At 40.9% G+C, this 27,294-nt stretch overlaps 1 protein-coding gene across 1 annotated transcript in view; it reads left to right on the top strand.

Annotated features, from left to right (window-relative positions):
- LOC127444768 (huntingtin-like) overlaps positions 1-27,294 on the top strand; it is a 96,823-nt gene that overhangs the window by 19,668 nt on the left and 49,861 nt on the right. Inside the window, 12 exon segments of the mRNA XM_051704319.1 lie at positions 5,181-5,301; positions 6,349-6,408; positions 7,473-7,552; positions 7,649-7,787; positions 12,302-12,506; positions 16,730-16,771; positions 18,001-18,081; positions 19,843-20,253; positions 20,256-20,383; positions 22,190-22,313; positions 22,431-22,549; positions 23,467-23,488. Of these exon segments, the coding sequence (XP_051560279.1) occupies positions 5,181-5,301; positions 6,349-6,408; positions 7,473-7,552; positions 7,649-7,787; positions 12,302-12,506; positions 16,730-16,771; positions 18,001-18,081; positions 19,843-20,253; positions 20,256-20,383; positions 22,190-22,313; positions 22,431-22,549; positions 23,467-23,488 (1,532 nt within the window).

Raw genomic sequence — 27,294 nt, 5'->3', positions numbered from 1 at the left:
GAGGTGAGAACAATTCTCCTTGCAACCTCCGTGACTTGGGTTGGTGAGTGGTGGTCTCCACAAGTGACAAGGGTGACTAGATCGGTGGCTTTTAAGTTCACTTCCGGTCTGACCTCCTCCCTCTCCGGAACCACCATCACCAAAGTCACGGGGACCACCTCTCTCTACAGTTTTAGGAGGTTGAGGTGGTAAATCTGACATGCTCCGCCTCTATCCGTTCATTTTACCTCATAATCGATTTCCCAATTCGCTGTGTGACCTCAAAGGGTCCTTGCCACTTGGCGAGTAATTTAGAGCTCGATGTGGGGAGCAATACAAGGACTTTATCTCCCGGTGTAAATTTCCATAGTCGAGTACACCTATTATACACCCGAGTTTGACGATCTTGAGCCTGGAGCAAATTCTCCTGTGTTAATTGCCCCATTGTGTGGAGTTTTGCTCTTAGGTCAAGAACGTATTGAATTTAGTTTTTGCTGTTTGAAGGTCCCTTCTCCCAATTTTCCTGTAGGATGTCAACCATGCCACGCATTCGACGCCTGTACAATAATTTGAATGGGGAGAACCCCGTGGAGTCTTAAGGAGCCTCTCGTACTGCAAATAATAGTGGCTCGAGCCACTTGTCCCAATTTTGAGCATCTTCGTGCATGAACTTAGGAATCATATTCTTTAGGGTCTGATTAAATCGTTAAACCAAGCTGACCATTTGGGGATGGTAAACACTGGTCCGAATCGATTTAATCCCCAATAATTTGTATAGTTTGCATAGTGTACGTGACATAAACATAGTGCCCTGTGCCCTATGTCACAAAGCAGGATTAAGCAGCTAGCTAGATAAATTTAAACTTAGTTTAAGCGAACTCTGAATTCGTGGTACCAGTTAAGTGGATAGGCTTTCATTTGGGTTCCTCGCCATAGTAACATACTCTAATCAACTAACCTGCTCTGGGGCAGGTTATGTTCCCGATCAGATCTCATCCAGATTCTGGACCAATCAGCTGTGAGCAAAGTGACAGTCAATCCCCCAGTATCTCTCACTCCAATTTAAAGTGCACTTCAACAAGGCAATTGTATAAATTTACAAAAAAAAAAAGCTATTTATGATCACTATTTATTGCAAGAAATAGATTTTTGTCAGTCTTGCATTTGTTTAAAGACACTTACATTTTTTCCCAATAATTTTCTCACATTGGCCATAAAATATGTATGAATAAATAAAAGTAAAATAATTTAAATATAAATAAATAAAGATATTAATACATCAATAATGATCAAATTACTTTAAAATATAAAAACGTAATCACTACACAATATACTGTAGATATATCAGAAAAGTGTGAATGCCACCCAAACCCCTTCTTATTAGGATTTGCTGGCAGAGGTGCCATGAACATACAGTATTTCACTTGAAGTTCAATAAACGCACACTAGCACACCAAATATGTCTTTGTGTCTTATGCTGATAGAAAGAAGAAATAAGTCTTCTATTAGTGCATGCCATATACTCATTTTCCAGTTGCTCACATTTGTATTATTCAATAGTGTATTAATGTCTAATAGTATTAAATTATATTTAGTTAGTAATTTAAATTAATACTAAAGCTTTTAATTTACATTGTTTAAATTTCAAATCAAGATATTAAACTTTTAAAATTACAAGCCTGAATGTTCTCGTTGTGGATCTTTATAAAGTTACTTTCACATATTATCTATTTTAATATTTTCATCACATTCAGATTTGTTTCATGTAGCAGTAGCAGCAGCAATGTTTCTTCTTGCTGTGTAAATGACTTTAAATTCTTTATAATTTTCTAGTGATCCTCTGTGCTGTGTGAATTTATTATAGTTATTCCTGATTTCATAGTGATTATTTGTGTTGTGTAAATGTTTTGATTGATCATATTTTTTTACTTCCTCTTGTGCTGTGTTATAAGTGTGTTAAATTCTTATAATTTATCATAATTTTCAAAATGGAGAAGTAGAGTGGAGTCAGTGGAGAAGTAAATATCACTGACTCTCGCGAGATGTGACTCGCTCTGTCTCGCACGCGATTGGCTGTTCATTTCATTCATGTGAACATACTCGTGAACTCATCATAACCTCGGATCAAACTCTGAATTGATAGATAAAGTTGGTAATGACCGTCTTGATACCACTTAACCCTAATGAAGCCTGATTGGATTTGGTGAGTTTTGTCAAACTAAAACCAATCCTGGAATCCAGAATTTGTTCAGCTTTATTTGTGATACATGGCACTGATCAGTGAGGATTTCTTTCAGAGTCCCCACTCGGGAGATGATTCTGAAGAGTGCTTCCGCAACACTTCACGCTGAAATGTTCCACAGAGGCACTGCTTCCGGATAACATTGCGTAGTCATCCAGAACCAACACAAAGCGTTGCCCGCTTAATGTCCGTTCAAATGGCCCGACGAGGTCCATACCGGTTCTTTCGAAGGGGACCTCGATTAATGGAAGGGGGTGCAATGGCGCTCACCAGCTGACATTCATGGCATGCCGCACTCCAACTGCAAACATCCCACTAATGCCCGGCCAATAGAAACGGGCCATTAGATGGCTCAGTGTCTTTTCCTGCCCTAAGTGACCCGCCATCAGATTATAATGAGTCGTCTGAAATAACATTTCCTGACTGCTCTGCAATATTAACAGTTGGATTGTAACCTCCTTTGTCTGAGCGTCCTGCATCACTCTATACAACCGATCCTTGATAGTTGAAAAATACGGATATGCAAGTGCAATGTCTGGCTGGAGGGGTTGACCGTCAATCACTTTCACTTGGTCAAAGGCGTCCTGAAGTGTCTCGTCTCGCGTCTGCTCCAGAGGGATATCCCTTGCAGGGAATCCTCTAAGGGCAGAGGAAGCCAAGACTTCCCCCTCTCTTATGTCCTCCTGACGTGGCCCTGGCACCGCCTCCACAGCCAGCGAATCACACAACACACACTGGTACACTTTGTTGCAGGACCCATCCACACATATTCCCCTCAGTAAAGCTGTGAATTCCGGCCAATTAATTCTCAAAATTAGTGGTTGGGAGAGGCGGGGACTAACCGCAGCCTCTACTATGCTTTTGTCCTCAAAATTGAATAATGACCGTCACTACAGGGTAATCTTGAATATCTTACCACACACCTTACCTTCACCCGCCGGCTCGTATCCAAGGCCTCGGATTGAACCAAGCTTTGGTGAATGGAGGTTTAATTACAACCTGAATCCCCCAAGTCTTGGTATGTACCCCCCTTAATACTCACAGGTATCCGGTATGCTCCTGCTCGATCGGGGGTGGCCTGTGGCGCGTCGGGGATCCGGACCAATGTCTTAACCTCCATCGCAGGGCATTAGTCCTGAAAATGCCCAGGTTCCCTGCAGCTCCAGCAGACCGGCCCAGACTTCAAGTCGACACCAACAGCAGTGGATTCACAAACCTGTAAGGGAGAGGGTTAGGGAAAACCGGTGGATTGAACGGCCCACGGGACCGAGGAACCGGTTTTGGGGTTGGAATTCCCCGTTTCCAGGGAATAGGAACAGGACGAGGGGAAGGAAGGAGAGAGAGAGAGAGAGAGAGAGAAGAGGGCTTGTCAACCCCCGAATACACCGCCAAATGGTCCTCAGCCAGCTGGATTGCCTCCGTTAGCGATGCCAGGTGGTGGCACAGGACGAACTGCTCCAGCACCACGAGGTCGATGACAGCTCTGGCGTCACAATCCTCTGCTAGCAGCCACCTCTGACAGGTGTCATGGAGCTGTTGAGTGACTGCGAACGGGCGGCCAAGCTCGCTAAACATCAGCGAACAGAAATGCAGACGATCTTGTTCAGGACTCCGGCTGACCCGTTGCAAGATTGCTCGTTTCAAGTCCTGATAACAGAGTTGTTGGTGCTGCCAGTTGAGCTTCTCCCGACAGCAGCGGGACCACCCACTGGATCTCTGGCCTCCCGATGCTTCCGCTGCCCACTCAAATAACTCCACGAATGCCTCCTAAATCGTCTTCTGGTCCCATCTTTGTGAGCATGAATTGAGGCATGATGGGGCAGGCGGCCAGGGTCGTGTCGGTAGAATCCCCCTGGGGCAACAAGCACCGTAGCACCTGTCGATCATCCGCTTGAGCTTCAAGCTCCAGGGCCTGGAAGCGCTGCTCCTGTTCCTGACGCAGCTCAAGCAGAGACTGATGTTGAGTTTGGTGGATGCTGACAAGGATCTTGAAAAGTTTGGTGATGGCGTATCTTCCTCAAAAAAATCCCGGGTTACAGGTTCTCTCGATGGAGGAAGCAGAAGCTGGATAAATAATTTAACGTGAATCTTTATTTCCCACACTTTTCAGTGTAACACACACACACTACTGGCTTTTCAGCACAAACGATCACACACAGATTCCGCTTGTGTGTTGCCCTCTCACTCCCCTCCGGCAGTCTGGATTCCCTTTTTTTCCCTCTCCAGCTCTCACTGTAACACAGAACAGCTGTTAGAGAGAATTTCCCACAGGTGTCAATCCTTACTGTTCTTCCTCTCCTGGCCTCGCTCTCCACAGATGTCGCTCGGCCACGCCCACATCACCACAGCCACCTTGGGCTTCTCAAGCTGGGCTTGTAAGCACTACAAATGCTGCAAAGATAATTAAACACTTCTAAACAAAAGTATCAACAGCCCATGACTTGAAGTCTTTGAAAAAAAAACTGATGATATGTATATTTCACTAGATGAGGGTTTTCATTATAATTTACAAGATATGAAGTTGGAGACACGATGTGTTGATGTGGCACATTTTTATATACTGGTAGTCACATTTTTCTTTGTATGCACTCACTTCAATTTAGAACACTTGATTATCTAATCAAAATAAAAAATATGCATTGAAGTGAGGGTAAAAATGTGATGAATATTGTCAGTGATGAAAGATTTAGATACAGCAAATCCCTATGAAGTGTCAGTTATTTTATTTTTCATTTCACCTCTATAGGGTGCTGTTATAATGTAGAACAAAGTCATTCTAACTGTAGAAATATCCGGAGGAGGAAAAAAATAACCCTCTGCAACTGGCATAGATTTTTGCAGATAACTGATAGTTCCAATAAGCAACTTGCAGCACTGATTAATTGGTAAAACCGACATACTTTGAATATGTGGTGTATGTAATTCCACTGAGACCTCTGTGTTACAATTCTTTCATCAGGACATCACCAGAGTTCCAGAAACTTCTTGGAATTGCCATGCAAATGTTCTTGCTGTGCAGTGATGACAAGGAGTCTGACGTCAGGATGGTGGCAGATGAGTGCCTCAACAAAATCATCAAAGTAAGTGCTGTTATATATATATATATATATATTCGCCGATCAGCCACAACTTTAAAACCACCTGCCAAATATTGTGTAGGTACCCCTCGTGCCGCCAAAACAGCACCAACCCGCATCTCAGAATAGCATTCTGAGGTGTTATTCTTCTCACCACAATTGTACAAAGCGGTTATCTGAGTTACCGTAGACTTTGTCAGTTCGAACCAGTCTGGCCATTCTCTGTTGACCTCTCTCATCAACAAAGCATTTCTGTCCACAGAACTGCCGCTCACTGGATGTTTTTTGTTTTTGGCACCATTCAGAGTACATTCTAGAGACTGTTGTGTGTGAAAATCCCAGGAGATCAGCAGTTACAGTACAAAAATACTCAAACCAGCCCGTCTGACACCAACAATCATCCATGTGATTATCTAATCAGCCAATCATGTGGCAGCAATGCAGTGTATAAAATCATTCAGATATGGGTCAGGAGCTTAATGTTCACATCAACCATCAGAATGGGGAAACAATTTGATCTCAGTGATAAGGACTGTGGCATGATTGTTGATGCCAGATGGGCTGGTTTGAGTATTTCTGTAACTGCTGATTTCCTGGAATTTTCATGCAGAACAGTCTCTAAAATGTATTCTGAATGGTGCCAAAAACAAAAAACATCCAGTGAGCGGCAGTTCTGTGGATGGTAATGCCTTGTTGATAAGAGAGGTCAACAGAGAATGGCCAGACTGGTTGGAACTGACAAAGTCTACGGTAACTCCGATAACCGCTCTGTACATTTGTGGTGAGAAAAATTGTGTGTTGGCCCTCTTTTGGCAGCATGAAGGGGACCTACACAATATTAGGCAGGTGGTTTTAATGTTGTGGCTGATCGGTGTACACACACACAACACACACACACACACACACACACACACACACACACACACACACACACATATATATATATGTGTATGTTTTTTTTATTTTTTTTTATTTGTATTCTTATGATCCATTGCATTATAGCAGTACTTTAGCTCGAATTATATTTCTTTCTTTTTTCTTTTTTTTTAGGTATTGATGGATTCCAACTTGCCTAGACTGCAGCTTGAACTATACAAAGAGATTAAAAAGGTGAATAATTAGGACCCAAGCACTGAAAGTGCAGAGGCCCTATTGTTTTTCTTAGGATTATTATTAGGGCCCAAGCACTGAAAGTGCAGACAACTTTCATAATTATAATTATTAGCTCTGCTCAACAGATAGTCAGCCATTTTTTATTTTTTGAATATTGCAGTCTCTGAACTTTTAAATACTCCTCCTAGGGGATTCATGAGACCGTCACCACATTTAGACAACATTATGCCAAGACATTGAAGATGCTAAATTGTGAACAGATTTTTGATATATCAAACGATGTCGCCACAGCGAGTTATTAAATTAATGCCGAAAAATGGGAAACAGGAAGTGTTTCACATATCTTCTGTGTGCAATGTGTGATTTAGATCAAAATTGACATTTATGTTTAGTCTTGGGGGCTAATCACATGTATGTGGCTATTTTGGGTTATGGTCATAGTGCCACCACCTGGCAGCAGGAAGTGTGGCTCTTACAACAGACTTTAAAGAAGTCCTCTTATATTTACCCAAATTGCTTTAAAATTGTTTAGAAAAATGTCAAATGCCAACTGCATTGCCGTCTGCCATTGGTCAAATGAAGAGATAGGGTCTAAGCAGGTCGCTCAAAACAAACAGAGCAATTTTCAAACAGTGCTTACAGTTTCTGAGAAAATTAACCAATGAATGGCTTACTTATAGTTGTCTCTGCATATTAAGCTGGGATAGGAGAAGGTATTTTAACACAGAAAAATTTACATACTTCAGCTTTAATATGTATTGTATACAGTATCTTCCTAGCAACATATTTCTAATCCTACTTGCAAGTGTATTCTGTATTGTCCGAAGGGTTATATCTTGCTTTAAAACATGTGAACAACAGAAGTACTTTTTTGTTTAGTTTATGATTCATTATGCTTTTTTGTTTCATTTCATTCTTAGTTTAAACAGGCCTTAACTGTTTTTGTTTTGGGAGGAGAGAATGGTTTAGACATCATATGTACAGTGGTCTTGTGCTCTCTGAGGACATACACAGAGCACTAATCAAGCACTACTCTTTTTTTTTTTTTTGTTTTGTTATAGAATGCTGCCTCTCGGAGTCTGCGGGCAGCTCTCAGGAGGTTTGCTGAGCTTGCTCACCTGGTGCGTCCACAGAAATGCAGGTATGCTTACTGACTTAGTGACAGACATTTACTTTGTTGGTTTGCTCAGAAAAGAAAGCTGACCCTGGGTCACCCTGCCCATCTCTCTGTTCTCAGGCTGTACCTGGTGAATCTGCTGCCATGTCTGACCCAGATCACTAAACGTCAAGAGGAGACGGTGCAGGAAACTCTGTCTTCCTCAATTCCTAAAATCACGGCTGCCCTTGGACACTTTGCCAATGATGGAGAGATCAAGGTAATACAGTTTATGTGTTCAGTATTGAAAAGAAAGCTGTGTAATTTCTGCAGCATCAGCGTCATCAAACATAATTGCAAAAATTAGTGTTTTCAAACAGGTTTCCCAAATACTTCCTTTCTGCTGTTGGTTAGACTTTGGTTGCTGTGATCTGGTCAGTATGCTCAAATAAACAGAGCAATGTTTTAAAGTGCCACAGTGTTTAAACTTTTCGGAGAAATGGCTTACTTAAGCTGGCATAGGAGGAAATATTTTAAGTAAACATCCAAAAGATTTCAGGTGGAAATTTACCTTCAGTCAAAAACCATTCCACCACAGTATTAACCATTCAGGAAGCATTCATGACTTTGATGTGTCAATTAGATTCCCTTGACCTGAATTCTGTGAGTGTTCAATGTGGGATTCCCCTCACCTAGCTTCTGTGAATATGTCACCACAGCACAATCCCCTCGATATGGAATGTGACTCAGACTGGATTTAATTATCTATGAACCTCCTGCTCTACAACCTCTCCCTCATATCAGCAGGAGATTGATGGAGTTTGATTTCCTGCAAAGATCACGTTCATGTTTAAATAGACAGAGAGGAGGAGAGTTGGAATTTTAGTGCTGTTCTCTTATGCTTGAATTCAGCTAAATTCGTAAATAAATAATTTGCATGCAAGGATGATTAAAAAGTCCTTGGGAAGAAAAGTCATATGAAGATGTGCAGCTATGCAAACATTCCATGAGTGCTTGTCAACTACTGTTTAAAAACTAGGTAGAACTTCTCTTGAGATGATTACATCTGTATTTTAGTCACTTGCAGAAGAACATAAATTTTTAAAATAAAGTTTTGTTTTGTTTGTTTGTTTGTTTGTTTTGAGGATAGAGTTAATTAGACACATTTTTACAGGTATTAATCTTAAAGTATATGTATACAAGCCATAAAATCAGTGGACATGTTGCAATTACAATTTGGGCAAAACCAGTGCAGATTCAATTCATATCAAACTTTATTGGCAAGAGAAACTTATGTGTACATTGCCAACGCATTATTAGATACTATACATACAGATATAAAACATATTGAATACTGAAGTTTCATTTGCTGAAGTTTAAAATCTCAAAACTATCATTTTCTCTGGCTACTGTTCAATCTCCACAAGTATACCTGGCTGCAGCTCGCTGAACGGACAGGTCCTTCTCAGTCTCTATCACGCACACACTGGGTTCACTTTGGCGGTTTAGCTTCTGAAAGGGGTGCAGATGAAAGTCAGTGAGCGTTTTTGCATGATGCGAAGAGATACAGCAGCTTGCTCATATCACTTGCCCGCTTGCGGATGAAGAATCTTCATTCTCCATACAGTAAATCCGCTCCTGTTTTTTATATGCCCGGGACATGCATCGTGCGCAATGAATAAGCGTGCACTGCTTCACACAATCAGTTTCTGTGTGAGGATGTGCAGTTCAGTCAAGCAAGTACCTCCTGAAAATGTATTTATGCCAGTGAAAGAGGGGAAAACATTGGTGAAGTTTCGCCTATTGTAAAAAAAAGTGCCTGGGTTTCTTCCTGGCTGGCAGCAGATGCCCTAACCCCGCCCCCTCCCTAATCCGAACCTGCCAGGATCAACTCGGTACAGTTTCAGGAACTAAAAAAACAAACAAAAAAAAACGGATACTGCATTAATTGCATTAAACTAAAAATATTAATCGCAGAAATTACATTTCCCAGCCTTAATTCAAATATTTATAAATATACTGTATAGTGCCTATAAAAAATATATAATATGGATTGAAATTCAGTTTGAAATAAATTGCATTATTGTGGCAGATGAATAAAGCATTGATTAGACAATACAAAAAGTGGCTTAAGAACTTAATATTTTATTCTCATATCATTAAACAAGCCTACAGCTGTTCTCACTGTACACATTCTTGCTTACTGTCTGTGCTATTTTTGTTATTGTCGCTCTATGTACATGTGCGCACCTCAGACGAACACATTTGGAGCGTCTCCCTGGTATTCAGCATCATAAACAGTGCATGTTTAGGACACATGAAAAAAGTAGTGTAAACTTTGAAAATTGCATCTCAAGATTCATGTCTCCTGTTGTGCTTGCTAGGGCTTCCTACGCGCCAAACCAAACAGACACATGGCCTTTGTGTGGTACACGCAGTCACACAAACGATTACATATCTTAGCATGCGTGAAACCATTATTAAAACAACATATAACGAACAACAGAAACCACGTAAAACTAAAATGAAAAAAAGATTGCGGAGCATCATGGAACCGCACGGAATCAAAACTTAACAGAATAGAGTGCCACATGGTACACTAGAAACTGCGGATCAGGTAAATGCATGTGAAGTTTATACTAGCTAGCTCGCTATTTTTCCCAAATGTGATGGAACTAAGCAAAATATAAATATGTCGGACTTACAGTTGAAGTCAGAAGTTTACATACACCTTAGCCAAACACATTTAAACTCAGTTTTTCACAATTCCTGACATTTAATCGTAGAAAACATTCTGTCTTAGGTCAGTTAGGATCACCACTAAATGTCAGAATAATATTAGAGAGAATTATTTATTTCAGCTTTTATTTCTTTCATCACATTCCCAGTGGGTCAGAAGTTTACATACACTTTGTTAGCATTTGGTAGCATTGCCTTTAAATTGTTTAACTTGGGTCAAATCTTTTGGGTAGCCTTCCACAAGCTTCTCACAATAAGTTGCTGGAATTTTGGCCCATTCCTCCAGACAGAACTGGTGTAACTGAGTCAGGTTTTTAGGCCTCCTTTCTCGCACATGCTTTTTCAGTTCTGCCCACAAATTTTCTATCGGATTAAGGTCAGGGCTTTGTGATAGCCACTCCAATCCCTTGACTTAGTTGTACTTAAGCCATTTTGCCACAGCTTTGGAGGTATGCTTGGGGTCATTGTCCATTTGGAAGACCCATTTGCGACTGTCCATTCGTGGCTGATGTCTCGAGATGATGCTCCAATATATCCACATAATTTTCCTTCCTCATGATGCCATCTATTTTGTGAAGTGCACCAGTCCCTCCTGCAGCAAAGCACCCCCACAACACAATGCTGCCACCCTCATGCTTCACGGTTGGGATGGTGTTCTTTGGCTTGCAAGCCTCACCCTTTTTCCTCCAAACATAACAGTCACTATGGCCAAAAAGTTCAATTTTTGTTTCATCAGACCAGAGGGCATTTCCCTAAAAAGTAAGATCTTTGTCCCCATGTGCACTTGCAAACTGTAGTCTGGCTTTTTTATGGCAGTTTTGGAGCATTGGCTTCTTCCTTGCTGAGCAGCCTTTCAGGTTATGTCGATATAGGACTCGTTTTACTGTGGATATAGATACTTGTCTATCTGTTTCCTCCAGCATCTTCACAAGGCCCTTTGCTGTTGTTCTGGGATTGATTTGCACTTTAATCTCTAGGAGACAGAATGCATCTCCTTCCTGAGCGGTATGATGGCTGTGTGGACCCATGGTGTTTATACTTGCGTACTATTGTTTGTACAGATGAATGTGGTACCTTCAGGCATTTGGAAATTGCTCCCAAGTATGAACCAGACTTGTGGAGGTCCACAATTATTTTTCTGAGGTCTTGGTTGATTTTTTTTATATTTTCCCATGATGTCAAGTAAAGAGGCACTGAGTTTGAAGGTAGGCCTTAAAATACATCCACAGGTTCACCTCCAATTCAGTACACCTCCTATCAGAAGATAACTGGTGAATTGTCTAAAGGCTTGACATCATTTTCTGGAATTTTCCAAGCTGCTTAAAGGCACAGTTAACTTGGTGTATGTAAACTTCTGACCCACTGGAATTGTGATATAGACAATTAAAAGTGAAACAATATGTCTGTAAACAATAGTTGGAAAAATTACTCATGTCATGCACAAAGTAGATGTCCTAAACGACTTGCCAAAACTATAGTTTGCTAATATTAAATTAAATTAAAAAATGAGTTTTAATGACTTCAACCTAAGTGTATGTAAACTTCTGACTTCAACTATAATGAAGCCAGAGATTGAAGACTCACCACTGTCTCTAAAATCTGTTGTTTGGTAGCATTATGATTTTGCAGTAAACTACAGTAATACCGGGCAATGAGTAATGAACAGGACAAAGGCTGTGTGTCGGCTCCGTTTCACCGAAGTCGGGTATGTCTCAGTAAGCACATTAACATGATGACTCATTTGCGGTGACATCATTCACATGCGTCTCTTGAGCTTATGGGAGCAAGGCATAAACAGCCTGTGCAAGTTAGTCTCGCCACGGCATTCAAGCAGCCTCTCGCTGCTAGCTCAGAAAGGGTTACAGTGATAACAAATGGCATAGGAGTATTTATTGCTGCAGATATACTCAGTCCTCGAGAACACAGGATTTAAAGGGATAGTTCACACAAAAATGAAAAGTTTTGCATGCTATTTTTGAGTGGAGATTGCAAATAAATTGAGTGATTGAGTATGTGTGGCTTGTATAAATGTAAACCCTGTTCATGTGCCAACAGGTGTATGAGCTGTCCCTGCACTACACACAGCACTGGGATCATAATGTGGTGACGGCGTCTTTAGAGCTTCTTCAGCAGGTGTTTCGCACTCCTCCTCCTGAGCTGCTGAACACACTCATAATGCCTGGAAAAATCACACACACTAGTGTCTTCAGAGAAGAGACAGAGAGCCGTGCATGCAGTGGCAGCATCACCGAGCTTATTGGTAAATATGGCTATCACACAGCCCATTGTGTTTAGCCCCATCACTGGTCAGGCCATAATAGTTCAGTGTTGGTCAGGCTCCCTGTCAGTCATCCCCGTTACACTGTCAGTTAGGACTGGGAATCGAGAATCACTATTTATTCAGAACTGAAATTATCTCAATTTGACAACAGGCTTCTGTGGGAGTGAATGAAATAAGAATTGCTTTTTAAACACTGTCCTTTCTTTCTTTCTTTCTTTCTTTCTTTCTTTCTTTCTTTCTTTCTAACAATTCTAAAATCTTTTAGAACCTTTAAGGAATTGTTACCAGACTCTTTATATTTCTTAAGAGAGTGAAGCTTATTGCCAGTCAATAAGGTTTGCATCAGTTTCATAGAGTATTCTTTTTGTGGCTTTGTTATCTAAAGTTGTTTGATTAGTCTTCTTAGTTAATTTAATTAGTCTCCTAGTTTGCAAGTTATTTGTTTGTCACTAATGACAGGCCTTCCTTAAAGGAATGTTCCAGGCTTAATATATGTTAAGCTCAATCAACAGCTTTTGTGGCGTAATGCTGATTACCACAAAAATTTATTTCGACCTGTCCCTGCTTTTCTTTAAAAAGGCAAAAATCTGGGTTATAGTGAGGCACTTGCAGTGGAAGTGAATGGGACCAATCTGTAAACATTAAAATACTCACTGTAAGTATAGCCTCAAGATGTAAACAGTTTGAGTGTTAACTCGATTTACTGTGATAAAATTGCTTACTAACATTTTCTGTGTAAAGTTCTATTCGATTTAACTGCTTGATGACGTAACTGCATAAACCCTAAAACGACAATTTCAACAACTTTACAGGTCAAATAATACACAAGTTTTAACAGAAGAATAAATATATATATTTTTTTAATACAATTATGAGTTTCACATTTCCACCTTTAAACCCTCCAAAAATTGGCCCCATTCACTTCCATTGTACAGTGCATCTGTAAAGTATTCACAGCGCTTCACTTTTTCCACATTTTGTTATGTTACAGCCTTATTCCAAAATGGATTAAATTCATTATTTTCCTCAAAATTCTACAAACAATACCCCATAATGACAACGTGAAAGAAGTTTGTTTGAAATCTTTGCAAATACACTATATTGCCAAAAGTATTCGCTCATCTGCCTTTAGACGCATATGAACTTAAGTGACATCCCATTCTTAATCCATAGGGTTTAATATGACATCGGCCCACCCTTTGCAGCTATAACAGCTTCAACTCTTCTGGGAAGGCTTTCCACAAGGTTTAGGAGTGTGTTTATAGGAATTTTTGACCATTCTTCCAGAAGCGCATTTGTGAGGTCAGACACTGATGTTGGACGAGAAGGCCTGGCTCACAGTCTTCGCTCTAATTCATCCTAAAGGTGCTCTGTCGGGTTGAGGTCAGGACTCTGTGCAGGCCAGTCAAGTTCTTCCACACCAAACTCGCTCATCCATGTCTTTATGGACCTTGCTTTGTGCACTGGTGCGCAGTCATGTTGAAACAGGAAGGGGCCATCCCCAAACTGTTCCCACAAAGTTGGGAGCATGGAATTGTCCAAAATCTCTTGGTATGCTGAAGCATTCAGAGTTCCTTTCACTGGAACTAAGGGGCCAAGCCCAGCTCCTGAAAAACAACCCCACACCATAATCCCCCTCCACCAAACTTCACAGTTGGCACAATGCAGTCAGACAAGTATCGTTCTCCTGGCAACTGCCAAACCCAGACTTGTCCATCAGATTGCCAGATGGAGAAGCGTGATTCGTCACTCCAGAGAACGAGTCTCCACTGCTCTAGAGTCCAGTGGCAGCCTGCTTTACACCACTGTATCCGACGCTTTGCATTGCACTTGGTGATGTATGGCTTGGATGCAGCTGCTCGGCCATGGAAACCCATTCCATGAAGCTCTCTACTCACTGTTCTTGAGCTAATCTGAAGGCCACATGAACTTTGGAGGTCTGTAGCGATTGACTCTGCAGAAAGTTGGCGACCTCTGCGCACTATGCGCCTCAGCATCCGCTGACCCCGCTCTGTCATTTTACGTGGCCTACCACTTCGTGGCTAAGTTGCTGTCATTCCCAGTCGCTTCCACATTGTTATAATACCACTGACAGTTGACTGTGGAATATTTAGTAGCGAGGAAATTTCATGACTGGACTTGTTGCACAGGTGGCATCCTATCACAGTACCACGCTGGAATTCACTGAGCTCCTGAGAGCGGCCCATTCTTTCACAAATGTTTATAGAAGCAGTCTGCATGCCTAGGTCCTTCATTTTATACACCTGTGGCCATGGAAGTGATTGGAACACCTGAATTCAATTATTTGGATGGGTGAGCGAATACTTTTGGCAATATAGTGTATATTAAAAATAAAAAACGAAAAAAATCACATGTACATAAGTATTCACAGCCTTTGCTCAATACTTTGTTGAAGCACCTTTGGCACCAATTACAGCCTCAAGTCTTTTTGAGTATGATGCTACAAGCTTGGCACACCTATTTTTGGGCAGTTTCTCCCATTCTTCTTTGCAGGACCTCTCAAGCTCCATCAGGTTGGATGGGGAGTGTCGGTGCACAGCCATTTTCATATCTCTCCAGAGATGTTCAATCGGGTTCAAGTCTGGGCTCTGGCTGGGCCACTCAGGGACATTCACAGAGTTGTCCCGGAGCCACTCCTTTGTTATCTTGGCTGTGTGCTTAGGGTCGTTGTCCTGTTGGAAGATGAACCTTCGCCCCAGTCTGAGGTCCAGAGCGCTCTGGAGTAGGTTTTCATCAAGGATGTCTCTGTACATTGCTGCATTCATCTTTCCCTCGATCCTGACTAGTCTCCCAGTTCCTGCCACTGAAAAACATCCCCATAGCATGATGCTGCCACCACCATGCTTCACTGTAGGGATGGTATTGGCCAGGTGATGAGCGGTGCCTGGTTTCCTCCAGATATGACGCTTGCAATTCAGGCCAAAGAGTTCAATCTTTGTTTCATCAGACCAGAGAATTTTGTTTCTCATGGTCTGAGAGTCCTTCAGGTGCCTTTTGGCAAACTCCATGCGGGCTGTCATGTGCCTTTTACTGAGGAGTGGCTTCCGTCTGGCCACTCTACCATACAGGCCTGATTGGTGGAGTGCTGCAGAGATGGTTGTTCTCCTGGAAGGTTTTCCTTTCTCCACAGAGAAACGCTGGAGGTCTGACAGAGTGACCATCGGGTTCTTGGTCACCTCCCTGACTAAGGCCCTTCTCCCCCAATCACTCAGTTTGGCCGGGCAGCCAGCTCTAGGAAGAGTCCTGGTGGTTCCAAACTTCTTCCATTTACGGATGATGGAGGCCACTGTGCTCATTGGGACCTTCAATGCTGCAGAAATTTTTCTGTACCCTTCCCCAGATCTGTGCCTCGATACAATCCTGTCTCAGAGGTCTACAGACAATTCCTTGGACTTCATGGCTTGGTTTGTGCTCTGACATGCACTGTTACCTGTGGGACCTTATATAGACAGGTGTGTGCCTTTCCAAATCATGTCCAATCAACTGAATTTACCACAGGTGGACTCCAATCAAGTTGTAGAAACATCTCAAGGATGATCAGTGGAAACAGGATGCACCTGAGCTCAATTTTGAGTGTCATGGCAAAGGGTGTGAATACTTATGTACATGTGATTTTTTTTCGTTTTTTATTTTGAATAAATTTGCAAAGATTTCAAACAAACATTTTTCACGTTGTTATTATGGGGTATTGTTTGTAGAATTTTGAGGAAAATAATGAATTTAATCCATTTTGGAATAAGGCTGTAACATAACAAAATGTGGAAAAAGTGAAGCGCTGTGAATACTTTCCGGATGCACCGTAAGTGCCTCACTGTAACCTCGATTTTTGCTTTTTTTAAAGAAAAGGAGGGATGAGTCGAAATTATTATTTGTGGTAATCAACATTATGCCACAAATGCTGTCGATTGAGCTTTACTTGTATTGAACCCGGAATATTCCTTTAAATTCAGCTCAACATTTCCATTACTGCTTCTTAATATTGGGTTTTAATCTGCTGTTGGATAACCAATCATTAATCTGTAACTTCAAAACTCACAACATTTTCTCTAAAACACAGCAAAGCAGTTTTTGTTTCACCATGCATGTGCTTCTCATCTTCTGCAACTTTCTTCCTCTAACCCTCAAAATGATTTTTTGGGCTTTTTTCTGCCCTCTTCACTTCACCTATTTCCTGTGTACAGCTGGTGGGTCAGCATGCAGTCCTCTCCTCATCAGGAAGCAGAAAGATGACTTCTTGTCTGTCCTTCTTATACAGCTAACCTACTCACATATCATTGGCCGTGTTTTGGGAGCTGTCTTTGGCACATTGATAGAACAGTTCTGGAAACTACGATGTGGTTGGACATTCAGGCTATTAAATATAGCTACAATTGTGTTTGGGATAGATGATAGTTGTAGATACAGTGGAGTGGGTTCAAAAGTCCACATTGAGGACAAAATCTAATTTGAACCTGGACATAAACAAAGTTTTAGGATTTTAGAGCAATTTTAAACAAACAAATGTTATGACCATGTTACATTCTTCCAAGATGTTCTCAGCTCAAGTGAATGATGTAATTAAAGGGATAGTTCACTCTAAAATGAAAATGTTCTCATCATTTAGTCACTCTCATGCCATCCCAGATGTGTATGACTTTCTTTCTTCTGCAGAACACAAACAAAGATTTTTAGAAGAATATCTCAGCTCTGTAGGTCCATACAATGCAAGTAAATTGTGATCAGACCTTTTGTAGCTCCAACAATCACATAAAGGAAACATAGAAGTAATCCATATGACTCTAGTTGTTAAATCTATATCTTCAGATGCTATATAATAGTAGTGGGTGAGAAACAGATCAAAATTTAAGTCCTTTAAATCTCCACTTTCACTTTTAGATCTGAAAGTCACATGTGGTGCCTGTTTAGTTTCACTTTCACATCTTAAAGTGAAAGTTAAAGTGGAGATTTATAGTAAAAAAGACTTAAGTATTGTTCTGTTTCTCACCCACTCCTATTATGTTGCTTCTGAAGATATGGATTTAAACACTGGAGTCATATGGATTACTTTTATGTTTCCTTTATGTGATATTTGGAACTACAAAGGTCTGCTCACCATTCACTTGCATTGTATAGACCTACAGAGCTGAGATATTTTTCTAAAAATCTTCATTTGTGTTCTGCTGAAGAAAGTCATGCACATCTGGGATGGTATGAGGGTGAGTAAATGATGAGAGAATTTTCATTTTTGGAGGAACTATCCATTTAAACCAAAAGGAGAACATGCCAAATACTTTAAAATTCTGAATTTTTTGTCATTTTCAGTTCAATATTTCACTCACATTGTTATGCAGGTAATATAATTTTTAATAGGGAAAAACGTTATTAAATTAGAATAAAATTAAAATGAACAATGAACTCTTGAACTTTTGAACCCCACTGTAAAATGTTTATTTTGTTTATTTTGTGCTTGTCTAAGGAAAGCTGTTGTCAGGTGAAGAAGAGGGTTTGGAGGATGACCCTGAGAGGGCAGAGGTCACCACAGGATCTTTTAATGGTAAGTCTGAGTTCAGCCATTAAAGGGATGGTTCACTCAAAAATGAAAATTGTTAGTAGTAGAGTTCCAAACCCATGTGACTGAGGCTTAAATTCTACCTAATGTCTCATTTTGTGTTCCACTGAAAAAAACTCAAATGGGGTTTTGACAATATGAAGGTGAGTAAAGTTTAAAATTTTGGGTGAACTATTCCTATAGTAAGTAGTGCTTGCGAAAGAAATCATTGCTCTATAGAGCGCAACAGTGCCCGCCCACTTCTTCAGCCGCCTGGATTCCATAAGTATTTTTTTCCATTAATTTCTTATAGACTTTTCATAAAAATCTTCATAAGAGTTCCAAGCCATGAACCAAACCAACCAGCTCCAAGGTTAATCACAACATGACAAATTTGTTTTGAAGAAAAAAAAAGACAAAGTTACAAAACTTACTGTCTGTCATAAGGCCACAAACTACAATCCCATGAAGCATTGCAAATGATGTAATCTGATATACAACGATGGAAATACATAAAACTATTGATTTAAGGCTGTTGATTATAACTATAGAAACAATATAATTTACATTTATTGCTAAATATTGGAATACCAATATATACAAATATATATAAGTAGTTTGAGGGTGAAGTGAGACCGACTCGTTTGTGTCATTCACAGTACTTCATGGGAGTGATTGGTTGATCTTTATTTGCTGACCATGGGTAGTGTAGTTGTTCACCAGGAACTCCACTATAGACCTTATTCACACTAGCGCCATCTTTTAATGGGAATGAGAGTGAGGCTGTGAGGGATAGACTTACCATCTCTTCAATGGCACGAACGGTATAAAGCTGTATAAAGCTCCTAGATCACATCTGATTTTACACAACTCATGTTGTCTGGAGTTCTTGGTATACTGAATGTTCTTGGACAGATATTTTATCAATGTTTTGTCCACTGAACGATCCAAAAACACTTTAAACTGCAGTACAGCCCACTGAAGAGACTGTAAGTGTATCCCTCACAGCCTCCTTGTCATTCCCATTAAAAATCAAAGATGGCACTAGCGTGAATGAGGTCTATTAAACACGATTTTTAAACAATGAAGTTGAAATAATGCAGACTGGTGGCTTCAACAGAAACATATACCATCGATGAACAACTTCAGAGCTCACGGTAGGTCTGTCTTTAAAGGTTTGTAAGCTATCTGTAAAAATGTATTAGTCTATGGAAAAAATTATTGGGATTTTTCTTCCGGAACCAGACTGTTGCGCTCTATTGCTCATATTTAATGTGTATGTTAGGGATTTGAATGACCAACTAACCCAAATTTTTAAACTTCGCTGTGTATTTCATTCCACACTGTTTTTACTGCAGACATTCATGATACCTCATATTACGTGGCTTGTCAAGGAGAGGTATGCTATTTCTGTCATAAGTGATCAAACTTGTGAATTTTATCTTGGCGGACGATAAAGTGGGCAAAAAATCCCATTAATTTATAGTGAAAGAGGGCTTTTTTGACTTGGCCAGTAAGCAACCACCCAGAACATCATTATGGCCGCATAGCAACATGCTAACACCACGTAGAACACCTTAGCAACCACTCACTACTTAGCGTCATGGTGGCAAGTTTTGAAGTTCTAAACACCACTGACATTTTCTTTATGTAAAAAAAATCAAGTTAATATACATGTTTAACACACTCTCTGAACTCCAACAAATAAATTCTATATAATGGATGACAGAATTAATGCATGGTTTCACTCTGTCATATTTGTTCAAGCTTCAGTAGGTGGTGACAGCTCCAGTGAAGCTCCGTCATCGTCAGGCGTTTCGTCACTTGGCACAACTGACATCATCACAGAGCAGCCACGTTCCTCCCAGAACGCTTTGCAGTTGGAGGACTCAGTAGACCTGAGTGCGTCAGAGCAGAGGGTAGGGCCTGATACTCCAGACGATGAAGATGAGGAGGACATGCTTAGCCGCAGCTCAAGTGGAGGCGCAGAGGTCGTCAGCACGTCCTCTGACTTGATAACAGACTGCAACCAAATGTCTACAGGAGCCGCATCATTATCGCCCCCTAGTGACAGTTTCCAGATGACTACGGAGGGGCCGGACTCTGCCGTGACGCCTTCAGATTGCACTGAGATCGTAAGTGGCAAGAGCACCAGCAGACGCTATCGGAACTATTCACCACTTTGCCAGAAGGGCTGGACACGCACTCCGACAGCGAGTCATCTTCCTACAGGCCATCCTTTTCTTCCACCTCTACGTCTTCTTCCTCTACCTTTTCTGCCATCTTCTTCTCTAGCAGTAATGACCAGGTCAGCAGAGGACAGGGGGTGAGGCTGTTGTTGCTCTTTCTGCCCTGTTAGGTCCCTGTTCCTTTATTTGCCCCATCCCACATGCACTGCCTTTTTCCTGAGGTGTTCAAATGCCTTTCATTTCCCTGTCTCTGGACCAGTGATTACAAACCCTGTTCCTGCAATAGTGATACTGATTTCTGATCAGTTTTAAGTGCTTCATTTGAAGATGGTGGAATGAGTTTGTGCAGCATCGCTGTTCTGATATGCCATTGTGCTATTGTGTCCAACTTTCTAATAACTTAAAGCTCAATCTTATCTGAGTCAGTTAATCAGTTCACACTTAAAAACAAGCATAATGCACACTTTTTTATTAACAAAAATGGCTGAGGCTCTCTTTAAAGGGATAGTTCACCCAAAAATTTTAATTGTGTCATCATTTACTCACCCTCATGCCATCCCAGATGTGTCTGACTTTCTTTCTTCTGCTGAACACAGAAATATTTTTTAGAAGAATATTCCAGCTCTGTAGGTCCATACAATGCAAGTGAATTGTGGTCAGAACTTTGAATCTCCAAAAATACCATAAAGGCAGCATAAAAAGAACCCAAAAGACTCCATTGGTTAAATCCATATCTTCAGAAGGAATATGATAGATGTGCGTGAGAAACAGATCAATATTTAAGTCCTTTTTTACTCTTTATCTCCACTTTCACTTCCACATTTTTCTTCTTTTGTTTTTTGGTGATTCTCATTCTTCATTCACATCGCCACCTACTGGTTGGGCTGGTCAAAGGTGGAGATCTATTGTAAAAAAAAAAAAACTTAAATATCGATTTGTTTCTCACCCACACGTATCATATCGCTTCTGAAGATATGCATTTAACCCCTGGAGACTTATGGGTTACATTTTATGCTGGCTTTATATACTTAATGAATATTTAAAGTTCTGGGCACCATTCACTTGCATTGTATGGACCAACAGAGCAGAAATACTCTTATAAAAATCTTTGTGTTCTGCTGAAGAAAGAAATTATCATTCAGACATCTGGGATGACATAAGGCTGAGTAAATGGATTTTTGGATGAATTATACCTTTATTTTTACTCATTATTTACTCACCCCCATGACCCATATGCTGTTATTGTTTAGTAGAACATTTTGAAGAATGATGAGATGAGATCCAATGATGTTTTCTTATTTTTTTATTTATTTATTTATTTATTTTTTTTTAACATTAATGACATCAATCCTGGCATGGTGCATTGGCATAACATTTTTATATACCAATCACACACAGTACCTGAAGATTTGGTATATAGTGCACTGATCGAATCATATGGACTATTTTTAAGGTGCTTTTGTATTTTTTTTGGGGGGGGTGTCATTTTTGGAGCATGACAGTAGTGGTCACCTTGAACTATCACAGCAAGAGCTGCGGAACAATTTTTCCTTTTGTGTTTTATGGAAAAAATGACAGCATTCAGGTTTTGAACAACATGATGGTCACAAATAATAACAGAATCTTTATTTTTTAGTTAATTTGGATCTTTTAAGGTGTGGTGAGGTACCACTGATGATCATCCATGAACTAGCAATTTAGTAATTCTTTGTGTGAGGCCAAAAAATCATCTAGACATGCATATATGAAAATTGCAAATGGAAGCAGTGATCAAACAATATTTGTAGGAGTTTCACAAAGTGATACATGTTGAAATGTTGTTGTATGTTCCTTGCATTTGCGTGAATGGGTTGCTGTGAATGTTTTTGCTTGTTTGTGTGTTATGCTTAGTATTATTCACTTATATTTTGTATCTTTGTGTGTAGGTGTTGGACGGCAGTGAGAGTCAGTACTCAGGGATGCAGATCGGCACATTGGAGGACGAGGAAGAGGAGGGAACAGCTCCACCGCCTGACAAACCTTTGGAACCTTTCTCCCAGTCTGCTCTGGGTACATGCTACAATACTTTATACTTTTACTCTGGACATTGATTTACTCAGCAATACACTCGTTTGGATGCGAGTAGATCACTTTGACTCACAAACTGTTTTTTGGTCTTGCTGTCAGCTTTAAGTAAGCCCCACGTGCTAGAGGGCAAAGGTCACAACAGGCAATCATCTGACAGCAGTGTGGATCGATTTATACCAAAGGAAGAGGTTCTGGAGGCAGCAGAACTTGACAACAAGGTAAACACAAACATACAAACATTGTCAATTTTTATGGTGCTTTTGTAGTGGTGTTTTTTGTTTTTTGTTTTTTGTCCTTTTTGGAGCATTTTTAAGTTTTGTGACTTTTGTCCATGTCTATTAGTTTTGAAGCCATCTATATAATAGTGTACTACTAAAAGTTAACAAAATTAAACTTAAGCAGATATACACATTTTAAATCACAGTCTTTCTCAGACCAAAAATACTGATGATTCGCCTTGCACTGCACAGATTTTTTACCCAATCAAACTAGAAAGTGGAAAACCATGGTTCATTACTGTTGCAACTATGATTGATATGTCTCGCCCATTCTTTCTGTTTCAATATTAAATATGTCAACACAGGAAAGAAAACAATAGGTTACCTTTTCTGTAACCTCAGTTCTCTGAAACACTGAGTGGAGAGATCCACCTGTGGGAAGGGCATGCGCACCTGACCTATGCAGAAGCATCCAGTTGCACAAAGTCTGGCTTGACAGACAGGAGCGCATGTCCAATGCTGCTGTAAGGCCCCGCCCTTACCTGAGGGCATAAAAGGACTAAACGTGCTACTTTCCTCAGTGAGCATATTAGCTTCTCGTGAAGCAAGCGGGGAAAGCTTGGTTGATCTCTCCACTCGATGTTTCAGAGAACTGGGGTTACAGAAAAGGTAATCCATCATTCTCTTTCATTATCTTGTGTTTGAGATCCACCTATGGAAGATGGACAACTCCTCAATTGCCCTATACACTCACAGGGAGATGCTGTCAGCCAAAAGGATGGTCTCCCAAATTAAGACTGTGCCTGACACATCCGATATAATATTAGCAGGCTCTATAACCCATAAACATAACAAAGCAGGGAGAAGAGGCCATGCATTGTGCTTGGTGTGAAACATGTGAGGTGACATGTACACAGTGTGAGGGAGAAAGGGTTATGGGTGAACCCATTATGTAAAATCTGCACCCAAAACCGCATGGCTACTGGGGTTCTGGTAACATCAAATTGGTAGTACCTGACAAAAGTGTTTGGGGAAGCCCAATGTACAGCTGAACAAATATCTTGCAGAGAGACTCCCTGAAACAGGGCCCAAGAAGCAGTCATGCCTCTCACGGAATGGGCCCTGAGGCCTGAGGGGGGCTGGAGGCCCTTAGAGCTATATGACAGAGATATTGCTTCCACAAGCACCATCATTCCTGGGAAAAATCTTGTAAAAGAAGAATGAACAGAAAGGATATGCAGATCACTGACACGCTTGGCTGATGCCAGTGCCACGCGTATAGCTGTTTTGTATGACAACAACTTTAAAGAAATATTCTCCAAGGGCTCGAAAGGCTGTAGTGACAGGGCTTCCAGCACCATGGAGAGGTCCCACTCAGGAGCAAGCTTTCTAGTAACTGGCACAGAACAATGAGCACCCTTCATGTATCTACGAATGAAAGGATGCTGCCCTACTGCTGCAACATTGAAGGCAATATGGCAAGCAGAAATGGCTGCCAGGTAAACCTTGATGGTCAAAAAGGATTTCCCTTTGTGCTAAAGGTTTTTTAGAAAGCATAGTATGTCAGTGACTGAACACTGATATGACACCAGATGATGTGTATTACACCATTTTTCAAACACCTTCCACTTACAATCATACAAAAACCTCATGGATGAGACCCTGGCATTCTGTGTGGTGGGGAACACCTCGGGGGGATGCCCCAGTGTGTTCAGGTTGGACCTCTCACGGGCCAGGCACATAGCGCCAACCTGTCTAGGTGTGGGTGGTATATTTCTCAGTTGGCCTGAGATAAAAGGCCTGTGTGCAACGGGAGCGAGCACCGCTGGGCATAAAGGAGGGGAATTATTTCCACCAGCCATGGTACATTGGGCCACCTGGGCACTATGAGAATTAGTGTCAAGCTCTGCTCTCTCACTCTGGCTAGAGTGGGAAAAATCAAGCTGAGTGGGGGAAAGGCATACACTGGCAGCCAAAAGTTTGGAATAATGTACAGATTTTGCTGTTTCGGAAGGAAATTGGTACTTAATTTCACCAAAGTGGCATTCAGCTGATCACAAAGTATAGTCAGGACATTACTGATGTAAAAAACAGCACCATCACTATTTGAAAAAAGTAATTTTTGATCAAATCTAGACAGGCCCCATTTCCAGCAGCCATCATTCCAACACCATATCCTTGAGTAATCATGCAAAATTGCTAATTTGGTACTAGAAAATCACTTGCCATTATATTAAACACAGTTGAAAGCTATTTGGTTCGTTAAATGAAGCATAACATTGTCTTTGTTTTTGAGTTGCCACTGTATGCAATAGACTGGCATGTCTTAAGGTCAATATTAGGTCATAAATGGCAAAAAGGAAACTCTCTCTAGAAGAAGCTTTCTCTAGAAACTCGTAAATCAATAATTTTTTTGAGGAATGAAGGCTGTACAATGCTTGAAATTGCCAAAAAACTGAAGATTTCATACAAAGTTGTACACTACAGTCTTCAAAGACAAAGGACAGCTGGCTCTAACAAGGACAGAAAGAGATGTGGAAGGCCAGATGTACAACTAAACAAGAGGATAAGTACATCAGAGTCTCTAGTTTGAGAAATAGACGCCTACATGTCTGCAGCTGACAGCTTCATTGAATTCTACGTGCTCAACACCAGTTTCATGTACAACAGTAAAGAGAAGACTCAGGGGTGCAGGCCTAATGGGAAGAATTGCAAAGAAAAAGCCACTTTTGAAACAGAAAAACAAAAAGAAAAGGTTAGAGTGGGCAAAGAAACACAGACATTGGACAACAGATAATTGGAAAAGAGTGTGATGGATCTTAACTCCATTGAGCATTTGTGGGATCAGCTAGACTGAAAAGTGCGTGAGAAGTGCCCGACAAGACAGCCACATCTATGGCAAGTGCTACAGGAAGCGTGGGGTAAAATGTCACCTGAGTATCTGGACAAACTGACAGTTAAAATGCCAAGGATCTGAAAAGCTGTCATTGCTGCACGTGTAGGATTTTTTTGATGAGAACTCTTTGTAAAGAAGAGTGAGAAGTAGTTTAAGAAGTTCTGAAAAAAGAATTCAAATTGTAATAGTAATTTTTCACATTATTAATGTCCTGAATATACATTGTGATCAGTTGAATGCCACTTTGGTGAATAAAAGTACTAATTTCTTTCCATAAGAGCAAAATCTGTACATTTATTCCAAACTTTTGGCTGCCAGTGTAAAGCAGCACACTGGGCCATGGATGTGCCAGTGAGTCTACACCTAGGGGAGCGTCCTTGTGCTTTAGCAAGAAGAACGTAGGACAATGGGCGTTTTCGTGCGAAGAGAACGACGGAAGCCTGACTGAATCTCTCCCATATCATGCACACTACTTGAGGGTTGAGTCGCCATTCTCTGTAAAGAGGGTTCCCCCTCGACAGGAGATCGGTACCTGAGTTCAAAACACCCGTGATGTGAGTTGCACGTAATGAAAGGAAGTGCTGACTGCTCCATACCAAAAGTTTGTGGGCTAGGCAGTGAAGCTGAGGGAAGCACATCCCTCCTTGGCGATTTATGTGTGCTACGGCTGTGGTATTGTCGCAGCACACTAGGACATGATGCCCCTGAAGTTGAAGCAGAAAATTACTTGGAGACTTCCATACAGTAAGGAGCTCTAGATCATTTATGTGAGCTGAGCATGGTTCGGTCGGCAATGTTCCATTCACTGTTCTGTCCTCCTGGATGGCACCCCACCTGGACAGGGAAGCATCTGTAGATACGACTTTTCATAACATAACCGCCCCTAGAGGCATCCCCTGTGCAAAAAACTCTGTGCTCACCTGTGGCGCAATGCTGATGTGCAAGCGCGGGTCACTGTAACGTTGCCACGAAGATCACGCAGGGGGCTGAGATGAAGAGACAAAATCCATTTCATGAAAGCTCTCATCCTCAAAAGCCCAAAGGGCAAAACCTGGATGGCTGACGCCATAAGGCCCTGTAGTCTGAGACAAATGCTATACTGCACACTCGCTCCCTCTTTGAAGTGTGAGAGACAATTCATTAGAGACAGAATGTGCTTTTCTGACAGACGAGCATGCATTGCAATGGAAATCGGCTCCAGTCCCAGAAAAGTGTCATTCTGGGACGGAGTTAAATTGTTCTTACACAGATTTACTCTGAAACCAAGAGATGCGAGGTGCAAGAGTTGTGTGTCCTGCACTACTTTCTCCCTTGAATTGGCAATGATTAATTAATTGTCTATATATGTCAGGATTTTCAGCCCTGCTAGGCGTAATGGTGCTAATCCTGCTTCCACACACCGACAAAATATGTGCGGGCTCAGGTCGAGACCAAACGGGAGAACCGCAAATTCGTAACAAATGCTGTGATAGGCAAAACAAAGACATTTTCTGTGTGGGGGATAAATGCTGACGTGGAAGAAGGCATCTTTCAGATCGACTGATGTAAACCAATCAACCTGATGTATTTAACGAGAGAGAGTGTTGTATGTTAACATCTTGAAATGGTATTTTCTCAAATGTCTGTTTAACACTCTGTGAAGAAGCATCCTGTTGCTTCTTCCCTAATATCAAAGGTCTTACTAGAAAAAAGAAATTATGATTCAATGTGAATTTTCTTGATAAAAAAAATGATCATGCCTGGTACCATGTGCATGTAAAATGGCTAGAAATAGCATTTTAACTTAGCGTAAAGCTGACAGTTTACACAAGATTTATTTCTATTTCTTCTGCTCCAAACTTACTTCTCT

This window comes from Myxocyprinus asiaticus, chromosome 8 (genome assembly GCF_019703515.2).
Source record: "Myxocyprinus asiaticus isolate MX2 ecotype Aquarium Trade chromosome 8, UBuf_Myxa_2, whole genome shotgun sequence".
Classification (NCBI taxonomy): Eukaryota; Metazoa; Chordata; class Actinopteri; order Cypriniformes; family Catostomidae; genus Myxocyprinus; species Myxocyprinus asiaticus.
Note: the sequence above shows the minus strand (reverse complement) of the source record. Positions and strands in the feature narration are given on the sequence as shown.